Raw genomic sequence first — 16,767 nt, 5'->3', positions numbered from 1 at the left:
GTTTATCAGCTTGATTTGCGTGTTATTAATGATACATGACTCATTGTGCGTTCCAAATAATAGCACCCTCCTCCCTATATAGTGCACAACTTTTGTGGGCCATGGTCAAAAGTAGTGCACTATAAAGGGAATAGGGTGCCATCTGGTACACAGCCACGTTAAATACCTAGTGTTGTCTTACCATGACAGTGAGGGCGTGGTGGTAGATCCCTCATGTCGTCTTACCACGACAGTGAGGGTGTGGCGGTAGATCCCTCATGTTGTCTTACCATGACAGTGAGGGCATGGCGGTAGATCCCTCATGTCGTCTTACCATGACAGTGAGGGTGTGGCGGTAGATCCCTCATGTCGTCTTACCATGACAGTGAGGGTGTGTTTGTTCATGACCTCGTGGTCCAGCGGTTCTGTGGTGTAGAGCTGTCCCGTCCCAGGGTCCAGCCTGAACCTCCTCTGGCTGTAGAGATCAGTGCTGCTCAGCAGAGTGAAGGTTAGCTTGGTCCTCTGGTCTCTGTCTGTGGCACTGAGCTGCAGAATGCCTGTTTCTGGTGCTGTGTCCTCTGGGATGCTGATCTCATACTGGGGCTGAGAGAACTGGGGCTGGTGGTTGTTGGTGTCAATCACTTTGATGAACACCTAGGTAAATGAAGACAGAGGCTGTGTATTTGTTGCACCAATTTCCAACATACTGCAAATTGAAAAGAGGCTGTTTGTTTCAAAATGCATTTAGTTACAACAGTATGCAAATGAAAATAACAGTATGCATTGCATATTAATTGCTGTCATGCATTGCTGTGTAAGTATTTGTTGCACCGATTTCCAACATCTTGCAAATTAACTTAACTGTAAGCTTTAAGTGCGGACATCTTCATTGCTGTCATGCATTACACTTTTATATTTAACATAGTCTTCCCTTGTTTCCTGAGTGGAATCAGCACTAAAAGTGTTCACTTCTAAGATCCTGTTTGAATGTCCAATATTTTGGTACTGTAGCTATTTTCAACATTAGTTCCATACTTCATAAACCCACATAAGAGGGGAAAGAGATGTGACTCAACAGCATTATGTGCAGGAACATATGGTAGTGTTATACTGAGGTAGAAATTGCCATAAATAAATGTGCTTTTTAGAGAAAAAGTTGCTACAAACAAACAAATGAAGAAAATGATTGGGTGTTCGGCAGATGTCTAGATGGCAATAAAACAGCTTGGGTAAACAATTCTCTAAACCTGGACCTTTAAAACCATATGAAGGCCATGGGTGCGTCCCAGATGACAGCCTATCCCTAATGTAGTGCACTACTATTTAAGGAATAGGGTTCGATTTAGTATACAGCTCATGATTATCATTTCATGGTGGAATTTCTCTGGAACCAGAGACACTGAAACTGAGACTGAACCATAACAAAACAGTGAATGTCATTCCCTGTCTAACCAATCGCTTCACCTCAGGCAGTTGGTCATGGTGATGCATGCCATTTATGTGCACACACACCTACAAATCCTCCACCAACAACAAGCACACATGGACGGCCTGAGGATGTTGTGGCTATAGGAACAAGGAGGTATATGTATTTGGTGCAGATCACTCAACACAAACTATACCTAGATAAAATTGCCTTGGTCTCAAGGTAATGTGTGCAGTATATGAAATGTCTTACAAGGTCGCAGCCTAAGGCCCACAACATTATAGCTAGTGCTTCTTCTTTTTGATTCCCTAATGTCAGTCATCACCGATGTACTGCATTTAACAACTATCCTGAACAAAAATATAAACGCAACATGTAGTGTTGGTCCCATGTTTCATTAGCTGAAATTAAAGATCCCAGAAATGTTCCTATGCACAAAAAGCTTATTTCTCTAACATTTTGCGCACAAATTTGTTTACATCCCTGTTAGTGAGAATTTCTCCTTTGCCAAGATAATCCATCCACCTGACAGGTGTGGCATATCAAGAAGCTGATTAAACAGCATGATCATTATACAGGTGCACCTTACGCTGGGGACAATAAAAGGCCACTCTAAAATGTTCAGTTTTGTCACATAACACAATGCCATCAATGACTCAAGGTTTGAAGGAGCGTGCAATTGGCATGCTGAATGCAGGAATGTCCACCAGAGCTGTTGCCAGAGAATGTAATGTTATTTTCTCTACCATAAGCCGCCTCCCAATGTAATTTTAGAGAATTTGGAAGTATGTACACCCGGCCTCACAACCACACGGAACCACGCCAGCCCAGGACCTCCACATCCGGCTTCACCTGCGGGATCGTCTGAGACCAGGCACCCGGACCCAAGTAGGTGGGCCTATGTCCTCCCAGGCCTACCAATGGCTGCACCCCTGCCTAGTCAAGTGAAATCCATAGATTAGGACCTAATGAATTTATTTGAATTGACTGATAACTCAGTAAAATATTTGAAATTGTTGCCCGCTGCGTTTATACACTGCTCAAAAAAATAAAGGGAACACTTAAACAACACAATGTAACTCCAAGTCAATCACACTTCTGTGAAATCAAAACTGTCCACTTAGGAAGCAACACTGATTGACAATAAATTTCACATGCTGTTGTGCAAATGGAATAGACAACAGGTGGAAATTATAGGCAATTAGCAAGACACCCCCAATAAAGGAGTGGTTCTGCAGGGGTGACCACAGACCACTTCTCCGTTCCTATGCTTCCTGGCTGATGTTTTGGTCACTTTTGAATGCTGGCGGTGCTTTCACTCTAGTGGTAGCATGAGACGGAGTCTACAACCCACACAAGTGGCTCAGGTAGTGCAGCTCATCCAGGATGGCACATCAATGCGAGCTGTGGCAAGAAGGTTTGCTGTGTCTGTCAGCGTAGTGTCCAGAGCATGGAGGCGCTACCAGGAGACAGGCCAGTACATCAGGAGACGTGGAGGAGGCCGTAGGAGGGCAACAACCCAGCAGCAGGACCGCTACCTCCGCCTTTGTGCAAGGAGGAGCAGGAGGAGCACTGCCAGAGCCCTGCAAAATGACCTCCAGCAGGCCACAACTGTGCATGTGTCTGCTCAAACGGTCAGAAACAGACTCCATGAGGGTGGTATGAGGGCCCGACGTCCACAGGTGGGGACACCGTGCAGGACGTTTGGCATTTGCCAGAGAACACCAAGATTGGCAAATTCGCCACTGGTGCCCTGTGCTCTTCACAGATGAAAGCAGGTTCACACTGAGCACGTGACAGACGTGACAGAGTCTGGAGACGCCGTGGAGAACGTTCTGCTGCCTGCAACATCCTCCAGCATGACCGGTTTGGCGGTGGGTCAGTCATGGTGTGGGGTGGCATTTCTTTGGGGGGCCGCACAGCCCTCCATGTGCTCGCTAGAGGTAGCCTGACTGCCATTAGGTACCGAGATGAGATCCTCAGACCCCTTGTGAGACCATATGCTAGTGCGGTTGGCCCTGGGTTCCTCCTAATGCAAGACAATGCTAGACCTCATGTGGCTGGAGTGTGTCAGCAGTTCCTGCAAGAGGAAGGCATTGATGCTATGGACTGGCCCGCCCGTTCCCCAGACCTGAATCCAATTGAGCACATCTGGGACATCATGTCTCGCTCCATCCACCAACGCCACGTTGCACCACAGACTGTCCAGGAGTTGGCGGATGCTTTAGTCCAGGTCTGGGAGGAGATCCCTCAGGAGACCATCCGCCACCTCATCAGGAGCATGCCCAGGCGTTGTAGGGAGGTCATACAGGCACGTGGAGGCCACGCACACTACTGAGCCTCATTTTGACTTGTTTTAAGGACATTACATCAAAGTTGGATCAGCCTGTAGTGTGGTTTTCCACTTTAATTTTGAGTGTGACTCCAAATCCAGACCTCCATGGGTTGATAAATTTGATTTCCATTGATAATTTTTGTGTGATTTTGTTGTCGGCACATTCAACTATGTAAAGAAAAAAGTATTTAATAAGAATATTTCATTCATTCAGATCTAGGATGTGTTATTTTAGTGTTCCCTTTATTTTTTTGAGCAGTGTATTTTTGTATAGACTCAGCCGTGGGCAGATGGTCGGGGGGACGCAACATAATTATAATAATTTGTACACTGCAAATTGACCACAACTAAGCCCAAAAATAGTTTTTATTTGAAAATAATCATTTCATACCTTAATTACATTAAACACGATCACCTCTCTTTATTTATTCATTGGAATACTTTTTTTCTAAATAAATATTTTACTAAAAACATTTCCCCTAAATAATCCCTTTACGGGCCTGTTGCCAACCCCTGCTTTACAATATCTCTGAATCATTTAAAATACGTTGGAAGATGTACATAAAAATCCAACAGCCAACTCATTTGTCATTCGGCAGTGTGACAAGACAACGGCATTCCCTGGATGCTAGCATGGCACCCATATGGCAGGAGTTATCTGGAAAAAAATCTATTCAGTCCTGTGTTTTTCAGTGTCGTGAATTACCTGGGTGCTGATGTATCTGTTTCCATCTGTTGCCTCCACTGTCAGGCTGTAATTTGATTTTGGTTCTGCATGGAGGGGTTTGGCTAAAATGACGGTTCCACTGCCCTTGCCTACATCAAAGCGGCTGTCAGCGTTGCCTCCTGTTATCAGCGTAATGAGAAGTGACAGTGGATTAAATTAACGTTTCCCTTTCTCTCAACAGGAGACATATAGAGCTTTTTTTTGGATGCATTGTCTTCTATGCTTAAGAGTAAACCCATATAATCCTATTTAATCTTATTCTATTTGATAACAACACCACAAGAGTGGAAAAATATCAAAAATAGACATACACAATTTGATTTAATCAACAATGTTACATTTTTCTATGAAATCTGTACAAGTTGGGCATTCTGAGAAAGCATCACAAAGCCTAACAAAGAACAGGAGGTAGATAACAAGATCTGGGTAATCTCTGCAGCAGATACCTTCTGTAGTACACGTCAAGTCGCAAGCCATTTGAGCGATGTGAAACACTTCTTTAGCGTGCATGTCTCCTTGCCAATTAAAGAGAAATCCGCAGAGGGTGAGAGAAAGAGTTGGAACGGAGGAGCAGAACAGAAGAGAGATCAAGTTGTCAGTTGTAGGACAGTTAATTAGTGCAGGAGAAGAGGTAAAGAGAAAGAAAAGTGAACGACGTCTAACAGGGGTTGTTATCTAGCAAGCCTTATTTCTGACAGGGGCTGTGAAATTTAGCCTAAAGACTTCAACATAGCAGCTCAAGTTTTTACAGAATAATGGTGATAACAATAGTAACCCACTTTCACACATTTTCTGCCAGGAAAAGGATTAATGTGCTGGGTTCCTGTAATTTTGATGCAGACAGGTGAGTCTGGAAAAACAAATGTATGTTACTGGTTACCTGTGATTTGGAACCAGACAGGTGTGTCTATGGGTTGGGTGGAGATGACCCCCACCATGTGAGCCACTGGGTCAGTCTCCATGACAGAGAAGACGAGGGAGGTCTCTTCAAACACCAAGGGCTCAGAGGAGGGCTCAGGCCTCACGATCCACTCAATGTGCAGCCGACAGGTAGAGGACCTTTGGGGTCTCCCGTTGTCCACCACTTTAATCTGGGCAACGGCACAACATGGGAGAGCAAGGGATAATAACTGGGTTATTAACAGAAATACTTAAGGTGCTGCCTTGTGCTAAATGGACTTAATACACGGTATACATCAGTAGCACGTTGAGCAGAATTAATACACGTTATACATCAGTAGCATGTTGAGCAGACTTAATACACATGTTATACATCAGTAGCATGCTGAGCAGACTTAATACACATGTTATTCATCAGTAGCATGCTGAGCAGACTTAATACATGTTATACTGTACATCAGTAGCATGTTGAGCAGACTTAATACATGTTATACTGTACATCAGTAGCATGTTGGCAGACTTAATACACGTTATACATCAGTAGCATGTTGGCAGACTTAATACACATGTTATACATCAGTAGCATGCTGAGCAGTCTTAATACACAAGTTATTCATAAGTAGCATGCTGAGAAGACTGAATACACATGTTATACATCAGTAGCATGCTGAGCAGACTTAATACACATGTTATACATCAGTAGCATGCTGAGCAGACTTAATACACATGTTATACATCAGTAGCATGTTGAGCAGACTTAATACACATGTTATACATCAGTAGCATGCTGAGCAGACTGAATACACATTATACAGTACATCAGTAGCAAGTTGAGCAGACTTAATACACATGTTATACATCAGTAGCATGGTGAGCAGACTTAGTACACATGTTATACATCAGTAGCATGTTGAGCAGACTTAGTACACATGTTATTCATCAGTAGCATGCTGAGCAGACTTAATACATGTTATACTGTACATCAGTAGCATTTTGGCAGACTTAACACACGTTATACATCAGTAGCATGTTGAGCAGACTTAATACACATGTTATACATCAGTAGCATGCTGAGCAGACTTAATACACATCTTGAGCAGACATATTGCATGTCTTTAACTAGTTCATATTTAAACACAAAGTTTGAAGCTGGTGCTGAATGGATATATAGATATGATAGATAACTGAATACATTTCATTGCTAAACAGATGTAATACCACAGTAGCTACTGCAACAAGCTGTACAGACTTACTGTAAGGATGGCATGCTGTCCTGCCGAGACAGCCTCTCTGGAGAACACATGGCCAGTTTGGGGTTCGATGAAGAACCTCCCCTGCTCGTCTCCCCCCTCGATGCTGTAGGACACCTCAGCGTTGGGGCCCGTGTCTCTGTCAGAGGCGATCACTCTGTAGATGGGCTCTCTCTTAGCAACCCCCCTCCTCTCTGTTGGTCTCTCCCTGTCTCCATCTGACCTGTCCCTGTCCCTCTCTGACCTGTCCCTGTCCCTCTCTGGGAGCTGGACCTTATAGATCTTCTCCAGGAACTGTGGGGTGTTGTCGTTCTCATCCTGCACCCTCACCACCACCCGGACAGCTGTGGACCTGGCTGGGACGCCCTTGTCTGTTACTGTGATCTGGGAGTGAGGAAGGAGGGGAAGGGTCAAGCAAGCATTAGGTGTCACTTTTACAGTTTGTTAGATATTCATATTTTGATTAATTGGATATTGATTTCCAGAACGTCCAATAGGATGACCCTACGTATAAAAGATGGTTCACCTCCAGTGTATGTTCCACTTGCTGCTCTCTGTCCAGTTTTCTGGAAGTGGTTGTCACCAAACCTGTCAGGTCAGACATCAAACACAGACTGTATTAATACAATCAGGATCTACATGTAAGATACTCCCGTGTTCTTGCAAAACTCCCATTTGCATCACTGATAATGTGGGTTAATGTTATTCAAAGGCAAATTAACATGGGTATGTTTCAGAGGCATACTGTAGAATGTTTCTGTCTTGTACCCAGTACATGTAGCTCCACCCAGCTCTGAGGAGCTGGAATAGACCTTCAGATATGTTCTACTTTATATATGGTCCTTAAACACTGGGCCATAAACACAGGTTTTATACACAAATTCATGCACATAAGCCCAAAGAAATGAACCACTTCCATTACAACAAGTTTGTGCCATATTCTGAGGAAAGGAAAACTATTTTTTCCCAAGACTTAACGGGATGCTTGTTAGGTTAAATGTGGAGTCCACTTGCCCATTGAAACCACATAAACAATGGCTGTTTTGTGTGCTATGTATGATTAGCAGTGGGAAAAAATATATATTGTAAGCCAAGCCTGTTGATAGCATAGCATTATGTTAGTTATGCAGGGGGAAAGTCCACCACAACATAGGGCTGGGAAGGTTCTTGATTGCTACTTGAATTAACAATGAAGTAACTAAAGAATGACATAATGGAAGTAACTTATTCTTCTCAACGGTTATAGTATAAAGAAACAAGCCAAGATTTACTGTATCAGAGGGAAAATATATTCTAATACTGTAGCTAAGGATAGGTAACCTGTTATAGGTCTACAGACTACAGTAGCAATGTCTGGAAGTTGTTAGAGAAGGAATCCATTTCCTACTTGGCTGGATCTGTTCTCCACAGGGTCTTTTTTTGTAAAAACGCAGACATTGTTCTCTTCAGAGAATTGATAGCTAAAACCTGATATAGTCCCTGTCCCAAATGGCACCCTATTACCTACATAGTGCACTCCTTTTGATCAGAGCTCTGGCCAAAAGTAAGTGCACAATATAGGGAATAGGGTGACATTGGCGATGCAGACACTGGAAGTGTGTGCAGCGGTATGAAGTTGGTTGATTTACAGTGAACGGGCTTTCTCATGGACAGTAAACCCTGTTGGCTGGGTGCACAAGGGCTTTTTCATGGTCAGTAAAACCTGTTGGCTGGGTGCACAAGGGCTTTTTCATGGTCAGTAAACCCTGTTGGCTGGGTGCACAAGGGCTTTCTCATGGTCAGTAAACCCTATTGGCTGGGTGCACAAGGGCTTTTTCATGGTCAGTAAACCCTGTTGGCTGGGTGCACAAGGGCTTTCTCATGGTCAGTAAACCCTGTTGGCTGGGTGCACAAGGGCTTTCTCGTAGTCAGTAAACCCTATTGGCTGGGTGCACAAGGGCTTTTTCATGGTCAGTAAACCCTGTTGGCTGGGTGCACAAAGGCTCTCTCATGGACACAACAGAAAACAGTCTAGTGTTAGAAATAAACTAAATGACATGGTGTGGCCATCAAGCTCTAGCCTGATCCCAGATCTGTATTTGCATTAGCCAAGTCCTCTGACTGTTTCATGACATTACAAGGACTTGGCTAAACAAGCACACCCAGATGACACTGACATGAAACACAGAGATATATGCTGGACAGGCAGCAACACTATCTCTACACTGGAATAGCAATGCTAGATTTACTTTACAGGGAGTGCTGCCATAAAACTTTGCATAACAGGAGCGCTTCCATGAGAAGAGTTCGTACTGAGTGTGATGTCTATGCAAACTGAAAACGTTCATGTTTAAATTAGCGTACTGTGCAAAACTTTTCAGGGATGTTGTGCTTGTTATGACATCAAATGGTTTACAGTATTACAAAAAGTACAACACTTTTTCTAAAATCACTTAAACATGATGACACAATAGGTTGTCCCACACAAAGTTCAGTGTGTAACAATACAGAGCATAGTGAGGATCTTCCTTTAAAAGTTTTGAGCTTATGCCACGACCGTTTGTGGTAGATGGTGGCAGATTGTGGTAAATTGCGTCATTCTGGCAACAATGGCTGACACTTAAATAACGTGAACTCTGAGGCACAGAATTCTGCGGCACTCCGCTATCTGTGCTGTAGTACGCCGCAACTTTTAAAAGAAGAACCACTGTAAAAATGCATGAATAGTGTTTAGGATTGCACCTGTCTGGTGGTCGATGCTGAAGAATCCCTGTGGGTTCCCGCTGGTTATCTTATAGCAGAACTGGTCACTGTTTCCAGAGTCAGGGTCCACCGCCTCCACCTGGATAACAGAAGGGGAGAGAACACTCAGCAACTCTCGGAGGACAGTGGAAGTTTATAAAAGTGCTTCTTTAAAAGTACGTCTAGAAGTATGGACCTGGAAAACAGATACATCCTTGGGGGAATTCTCCATGACCTCAGGGTAATAAACTGGCTCGGAGGTCTGTGGTGCGTTGTCGTTGACATCTTCAACCTGAATAATAAATAATCATACATTTGATTCGGAACACAGATGTCATTGAAAAACAATCGCAAAGTGCTACATGTGCATTAAGATAAATAAAAAGAGGGACATGGACAAAAAATAACACAATCCAACAATAAACTAACCTCAATGTAGACCTCCATAAAGGACGACTGAGGCACCACAGCTAGGTCGGTGCCATAGATAGTCAGCCAGTAACGATTGGTGGTCTCATGGTCTAAAAGCTCCTGTGTCTGTATGACACCTGTGAGGAGAAAGAGAAGAAGCATGTTTCATGTCAGTCACAGTTTGGGCTGAGCATCCACTGAACAAGGCATCACGGAACTCTGGTCTCTCACATAGCTCAAGATCCCAGCTCTGTGCTCTCTACTTTACATAGCAAACATTACAGGCTGAAAGTCTAGATATAAGTCAAAAACATAATTGAAAATGCAAAGTACGTTCAAGAATAACCAGGTTTTAAATACCTCAGTGATAAAGGGTTGTGTTGGCCTAAAGGGACAAATGTTTTGGCCAAACAAGAAAATATATGAAGACCATTTTGCAATCCACCTGGTTACAACATGCAATATATAGTACATTTCAATGCTATAGCAGGATTAGGGTTAAAGGTTATCATTTTTGTGGGAAAATCATTATAAAAAGAAGAAATCTCTTACCACTCTCTTCATCTATGGTGAATACTCCGAGGCCTGATCCGTCCCTTATAGAATAGCGTATTTCTCCATCTCTAGCGTGGTCATTGTCTTGTGCTGTAACTGTCATTATATTTGTGCCAATAGGAGCATCTTCTCTCACACTTCCCTTATCCACAAAAGAGGCAAACCGAGGCTGGTGCAGATTCTCATCCACATCTACTACGTAGACTTCAATAAAACATGTGCAGGACAACGACTCAGGTTTCCCTTTATCCTTGGCTCTGGCTGTCAGATTATACACCTGTCTCCTCTCAAAGTCCAGGGTCCTTAATATACGAACAGCACCGTTTGTTTTATCAACATCAAAGTCTCCATCTCCATTGTCCAGCAGGCTGAAACGGACCTGTCCAGACTGACCTTGGTCAGGGTCATGGGCCTGTAGCCAGACCACCACCGCCGCTAGCGGGAGGTCCTCCCGCACCTTCACGCGCTGGTGGAGGGGGAAAAACCTAGGAGGGTTGTCATTGACATCCTCTAACACTATCTTCAGAGATACTGTAGAAATCATCTGAGGTTCATCAACTGCCTGATCACAGGCCACAACATTTAGGATAATAGTTGGGTGTAGCTCCCGGTCCAATGGACTTTTAACCTTCACCACTCCCGTCTGGTCATCTATGACAAAGTGATCGGACTCAGCCATCAATGAATACCTGATGATTCTGTTGGCCCCTGAATCTTTGTCTGTGGCATCAACCTGAATGACAGCTGTTCCTACGTCTGTATCCTCCCTTATCGATACAGAGTAGCTATTCTGGAGGAAGATTGGGCTGTTGTCATTTGAATCCAGCACATTGATCTGTAAGACATGTGACGCTGACCGCTGTGGTATTCCCAGATCATACACAGTGATGTTGAGAGTATATTGATCCGTTATTTCTCTGTCTAACGGCTCCATAATCTTTAGCCAACCAGTGTCCATTTCAATCATGAAACGACTCTCAACATCTCCTCCAGATATCACAAACATCAATGTTCCACTGAAGCCACTGTCTGCGTCTATGGCACTTAGATGAGCTATGCTCATCCCAACTTGTAGGTCCTCTTTAACCTCAATGACCTTAGGAGTAGAGTCCACAAAGTGAGGAGAATAATTATTGATTGAATGAATGTCCTCAAAATGATCTTCCCTTTGAGAGTGGGGCATGGTGCCAAGAAGCAGCTTCTCAGCCATACGCCCAACCACTCCTGTATCCACACACTTTTCGAAGACGGCTCCTGAACCAGACAGGACTGTGATGTTCACAAACATTGGCTTACTTGATGTCTCCCCATCGTTGGCACTAATTTGTAAGGAGTGGAAGGATAACCTTGCAGCCTCGCCGTCATTTAAGGGCAACTTGAGTGATAACAGCCCAGTGTCTGGTGTCAAGTCAAAAAGACCAAGGCTGTTACCATCTATGACTACATGCTGAACCCCTTCCATGTCATCTGCATCGATAGCAGACACCGCGACTATCTGCTCACCCACCCTGTAGTATCTTGGTAAGCTCACTTCACAGTCAACCTTCTCAAACAAGGGCTCATTGTCATTAAGGTTGTTGAGTGTAATAGAAATTGGAGTCTCCACTTCACGACGGAAAGGAGAGCCCCAATCTGAAGCTCTGACTCGGAGGTTGTAAACCCTTGGCATCTTTTCATAGTCCAATTCCTTGGCAGTGCTGATGACACCTGTGAAGTAATCTATGGTAAAAGGCTGTGGTGGGTTTACATTGGCGATGGTGTAAGTAACGTAACCATTCTCTCCTTCATCCATGTCGCTGGCACTGACCGTGAGGATGCTGGTCCCCACTGGTACATTTTCATTGACATTGCCTTTGTAGGACGGTTGCTGAAAAACTGGTGCGTTATTATTCACATCAATCACGTTGATGACCACCCTGGTTGATGCTTGTTCTTGGTTATTAATAATCACCTCAAAGTCATACTTGCTGGCACGGTCGGCTTGGATACCTGCAGTTGTTGTTATCAAGCCTGTGTTTGAATTAATAGTGAAAGGATGAGTGATCTGTTGAATCTTGGGGTATTTGATGGAGTATTTCAACATGGGGTGATTTGGCATAGCTCTCACCATTACAACAGAAGTGTTGGGCGGGGCAAATTCTGTCAGGTTGACTCTGTAAATGTTTTTTTCAAATGTAGGAGCCCTTACATCAACAAGTGGGGATCTCACTCTAATGACTTCAGCGGAGGAGAACTGTGGTGGGCTACCTTTATCCTCGGCCTGTAGTGTAAGATTGCATCCAAACTGACAACTATCCCAGTCCACATCCTTAATGGCTTTGACCCTGTATTCTTTTCCACCAGGACTCGTTTTCACTGCCCTAAACTGCTGGAGTGGGTCCCCAGCGACTATACTCAGTGATGCTATCTCACCATTAAGCCCTTGATCATTGTCTTCCACAGTTACTAGAGCATATGTAGGGTCAGTGTCTGTAGCTGATGGAGCTAAGAGAACAGCTGTGAGGATGGGAGCGTGCTCATTGGCCTGCAGTACCCTGACCGTCAGCTTGGCTGTGCTGCTGAAGCCACTGCTCCCATAGAGTTTCATGCCCCGATCTACAGCCAAGACATCCATCTCAAACAGCCTCCGCTCAGCGTAATCCAGCCTGGCCATGAGAGTAATCACCCCACTGGTGGGATGAATGGCAAACATATCGGTGTGTTCTCCTCCCAAGCTGAAATAGTACTCTGCATTTGAGCCGACGTCGGCATCGGTGGCGGTGACTCTCACGATGCTAGTTCTGATGGCAGCGTTTTCAGGCACGGAAACAGTGTAGGAGGTTGGTGAGAAAAGAGGCCGGAGATCATTGGTGTCCAGAACTCGCACTTGAACTCTTGTTTGAGCGACAGCGTTGGTGCTCCATTTTAGTGCTTTGACTCTCAGTGAGTAGAGCTCCTTCACTTCCCTGTTGAGTATAGCAGAGCTGCCTCCTTTGGTCCTAATTCGCAGGAAACTGAAGTCTCCCAGTACATATTCTTCAGCCTTGAATAAAACCTCTCCATCTCCAGATTCTATTTTGTATTGAATGTCCCAGGATGGGTCTGTGATGTATATTCCCATTTTAATTGGGCATTCTACATAGCTTTTAGCAGCTGAGTTTTCATATATAGTGGTATTGTATACTGTTTGTGTAAATTGAAATGGTGATGTCTGCTGTCCAGGTAGTCCTGAGCAACTCCATAAGATCTGCATAACAATTGCTGTGAAGAGCTTTCCCATGTTGGCATCATATATCAACATAGTTCCTGAAAAAATAAAAAATAATGACTCAAGTGTGAATAAATTGCAGTTGGATGTATGTTTTGAGAACTACTATGCTTAGGTATGCTGCCAACTTAAACCAAATCCCAAAATCCAATTAAACATTTCAAGAGTATCTTAAATAAATCCCACGGCCGACTGTAAATCGCTCTGCGTAAGATCCGTCTGCTAAATGGCAAAAATGCCAAAATGTAGGATAATAGAGCACTCTCACACGCACGCACTCTAACAGGCATAAAACAAGTAAACTATTATTGTCCTGTTGCAAGCTACACTTGCGATCATTTGAGAGGAAGACTATAAATAGCCTACTGTAAATTATTGTCAATAGGCTTATTCAATTAATTCACTTCTCAAGTAAGATTTTTAAGCAAATGCATAATTTATAACAGAATGTGCAAATTAACATCAATACTCTGAAAACGATTGCTGGGTAATTAGCCCTACATAGAAACTCACCTTCTCACAACTTTCTGCTACTCAAGTAGTTGCCAATATTCCTTGTTGCCAAAACAAGACGATTTTGAACAGGGATACTGCAAACTGAATTTATCTGAAGTCATGTTTTATTCTTTGATATCTAAAGGAAGAGTGTATTTCGAAGTCGTTAATGAGTCAGAGATTACAATCCAATTGTTGCCTCCTCACTCTGAATGAGCAGCTCGAGCGCAGCGGCAGAGTGGGATACGCGTGCACTGAAAGAAGTGACGTATTTCAAGCTCGAGCGCTCGTTCCTGTCTGAAAAAATCCTTACAGCAGTGATGTAATAAGAATGTCAGACAATGGATGGAGTTGGCAATACAGCACAGAACTTTTGAAAATGAAATCTTGCCCGACACCCACCTATGAGCGTGCACTGGTAATGTTATCAAGCTATTTGATATTTACAGACGGCCAGCCAGGTTCGACTTTCCTTTCCTTTGTATTTTATCGGTGTCAAGGCGAACGGCAGACACCCATTTGTGTTTTTTGCATAAAAAATACCCACAAAAATAAGATTTTTACCACAATTAACTGATTTTCAGTAAAAAGTAAAATATTGTATCAGGTATTATGCATAAAATAGCCATAGCTGATGCTGTATATAAGAGCAATAAAATAGGAAGCTTTTCAAAGGGAGATGAATGCATGCTGTCAATCTTCTCCAACCTCAAGACAATTTCTAATGAGGATCTTGGTGAGAACTGTATAGTACACCATAAAGGACTTAGTCTACTATATCCTCACAACGTTTGGTCTCAGATTGAACTGTTCTTCATCAACACATACACTTTGTGTCTATTTGGCCCACATCTAAGGAAGGTTAATGATGATCCCTGACTGTCAGATATAATTTGTTGTAATTTTGGACAGTGACTTATAGAATGTGGTTAAACATGTACTAATATAATTAGGCTGTGTCATGCCTTGGTCTGTGTGATCCCCTGGATAAAGCTCTTTTGGAAGTAAGTAAGTAAGTTTACACATTATGTAGTAGTATAGTACAGTATGTGGTAGTACATTATGTGGTAGTACAGTATGTGGTAGTACAGTATGTTGTAGTACAGTATGTTGTAGTACAGTACAGTATGTGGTAGTACAGTATGTTGTAGTACAGTCCATTATGTAGTAGTACAGTACAGTATGTGGTAGTGCAGTACAGTATGGTGTAGTATGTTGTAGTACAGTACAGTATGTAGTAGTACAGTATGTTGTAGTACAGTACAGCATGTGGTAGTGCAGTACAGTATGGTTAGGACAGTATGTAGTAGTACAATACAGTATGTGGTAGTACAGTATGTGGTAGTACAGTATGTGGTAGTACAGTATGTAGTAGTACATTACAGTATGTAGTAGTACATTACAGTATGTGGTAGTACAGTACAGCATGTAGTAGTACAGTACAGTATGTAGTAGTACAGTATGTGGTAGTACAGTATGTAGTAGTACAGCACAGTATGTAGTAGTACAGTATGTGGTAGTACAGTATGTAGTAGTACAGCACAGTATGTAGTAGTACAGTATGTAGTAGTACAACACAGTATGTAGTAGTACAGTACAGTATGTGGTAGTACAGTATGTAGTAGTACAGTACAGTATGTGGTAGTACAGTATGTAGTAGTACAGCACAGTATGTAGTAGTACAGTATGTGGTAGTACAGTATATAGTAGTACAGTATGTGGTAGTACTGTATGTAGTAGTACAGCACAGTATGTAGTAGTACAGTGCAGTATGTGGTAGTACTGTATGTAGTAGTACAGCACAGTATGTAGTAGTACAGTACAGTATGTGGTAGTGCAGTATGTGGTAGTGCAGTACAGTACAGTATGTATCCACAAATCGTGGATTGATGGCAGCATTCGCGAGAAACTGAAAGCGCGAACCACTGCTTTTAACCAGGGCAAGGTGACCGGAAACATGACCGAATACAAACAGTGTAGCTATTCCCTCCGCAAGGCAATCAAACAAGCTAAGCGTCAGTATAGAGACAAAGTAGAGGCGCAATTCAACGGCTCAGACACAAGAGGTATGTGGCAGGGTCTACAGTCAATCACGGATTACAAAAAGAAAACCAGCCCCGTCGCGGACCAGGATGTCTTGCTCCCAGACAGACTAAATAACTTTTTTGCCCGCTTTGAGGAAAATACAGTGCCACTGACACGGCCCGCTACCAAAACCTGCGGACTCTCCTTAGTAAAACATTTAAACGTGTTAACCCTCGCAAGGCTGCAGGCCCAGACGGCATCCCCAGCCGCGTCCTCAGAGCATGCGCAGACCAGCTGGCTGGTGTGTTTACGGACATATTCAATCAATCCTTATCCCAGTCTGCTGTTCCCATATGCTTCAAGAAGGCCACCATTGTCCCTGTTCCCAAGAAAGCTAAGGTAACTGAACTAAATGACTACCGCCCCGTAGCACTCACTTCCGTCATCATGAAGTGCTTTGAGAGACTAGTCAAGGACCATATTACCTCCACCCTACCTGACACCCTAGACCCACTCCAATTTGCTTACCGCCCAAATAGGTCCACAGACGACGCAATCGCAACCACACTGCACACTGCCCTAACCCATCTAGACAAGAGGAATACCTATGTGAGACTGCTGTTCATCGACTACAGCTCAGCATTTAACACCATAGTACCCTCCAAACTCGTCATCAAGCTCGAGACCCTGGGTCTC

At 43.5% G+C, this 16,767-nt stretch overlaps 1 protein-coding gene across 1 annotated transcript in view; it reads right to left on the bottom strand.

The window, feature by feature from the left end:
• The window catches only part of fat1b (FAT atypical cadherin 1b), a 44,459-nt gene extending 30,874 nt beyond the window's left edge, over nt 1–13,585 (bottom strand). Inside the window, exons 1-9 of the mRNA XM_055888519.1 lie at nt 10,302–13,585; nt 9,768–9,886; nt 9,535–9,630; nt 9,339–9,438; nt 7,144–7,205; nt 6,621–7,001; nt 5,348–5,558; nt 4,447–4,586; nt 358–633 (exon numbers count right to left, since the gene is read on the bottom strand). Coding sequence (XP_055744494.1) covers nt 358–633; nt 4,447–4,586; nt 5,348–5,558; nt 6,621–7,001; nt 7,144–7,205; nt 9,339–9,438; nt 9,535–9,630; nt 9,768–9,886; nt 10,302–13,584 — 4,668 coding nt within the window. The 5' untranslated portion in view covers nt 13,585. The remainder of the gene's footprint in view (nt 1–357; nt 634–4,446; nt 4,587–5,347; nt 5,559–6,620; nt 7,002–7,143; nt 7,206–9,338; nt 9,439–9,534; nt 9,631–9,767; nt 9,887–10,301) is intronic.
• Nucleotides 13,586–16,767: the final 3,182 nt, after the last annotated feature.

This window comes from Salvelinus fontinalis, chromosome 29 (assembly GCF_029448725.1).
Source record: "Salvelinus fontinalis isolate EN_2023a chromosome 29, ASM2944872v1, whole genome shotgun sequence".
Classification (NCBI taxonomy): Eukaryota; Metazoa; Chordata; class Actinopteri; order Salmoniformes; family Salmonidae; genus Salvelinus; species Salvelinus fontinalis.
The sequence above is the reverse complement of the archived record's forward strand: the minus strand, read 5'-3'. Positions and strand labels throughout refer to the sequence as shown.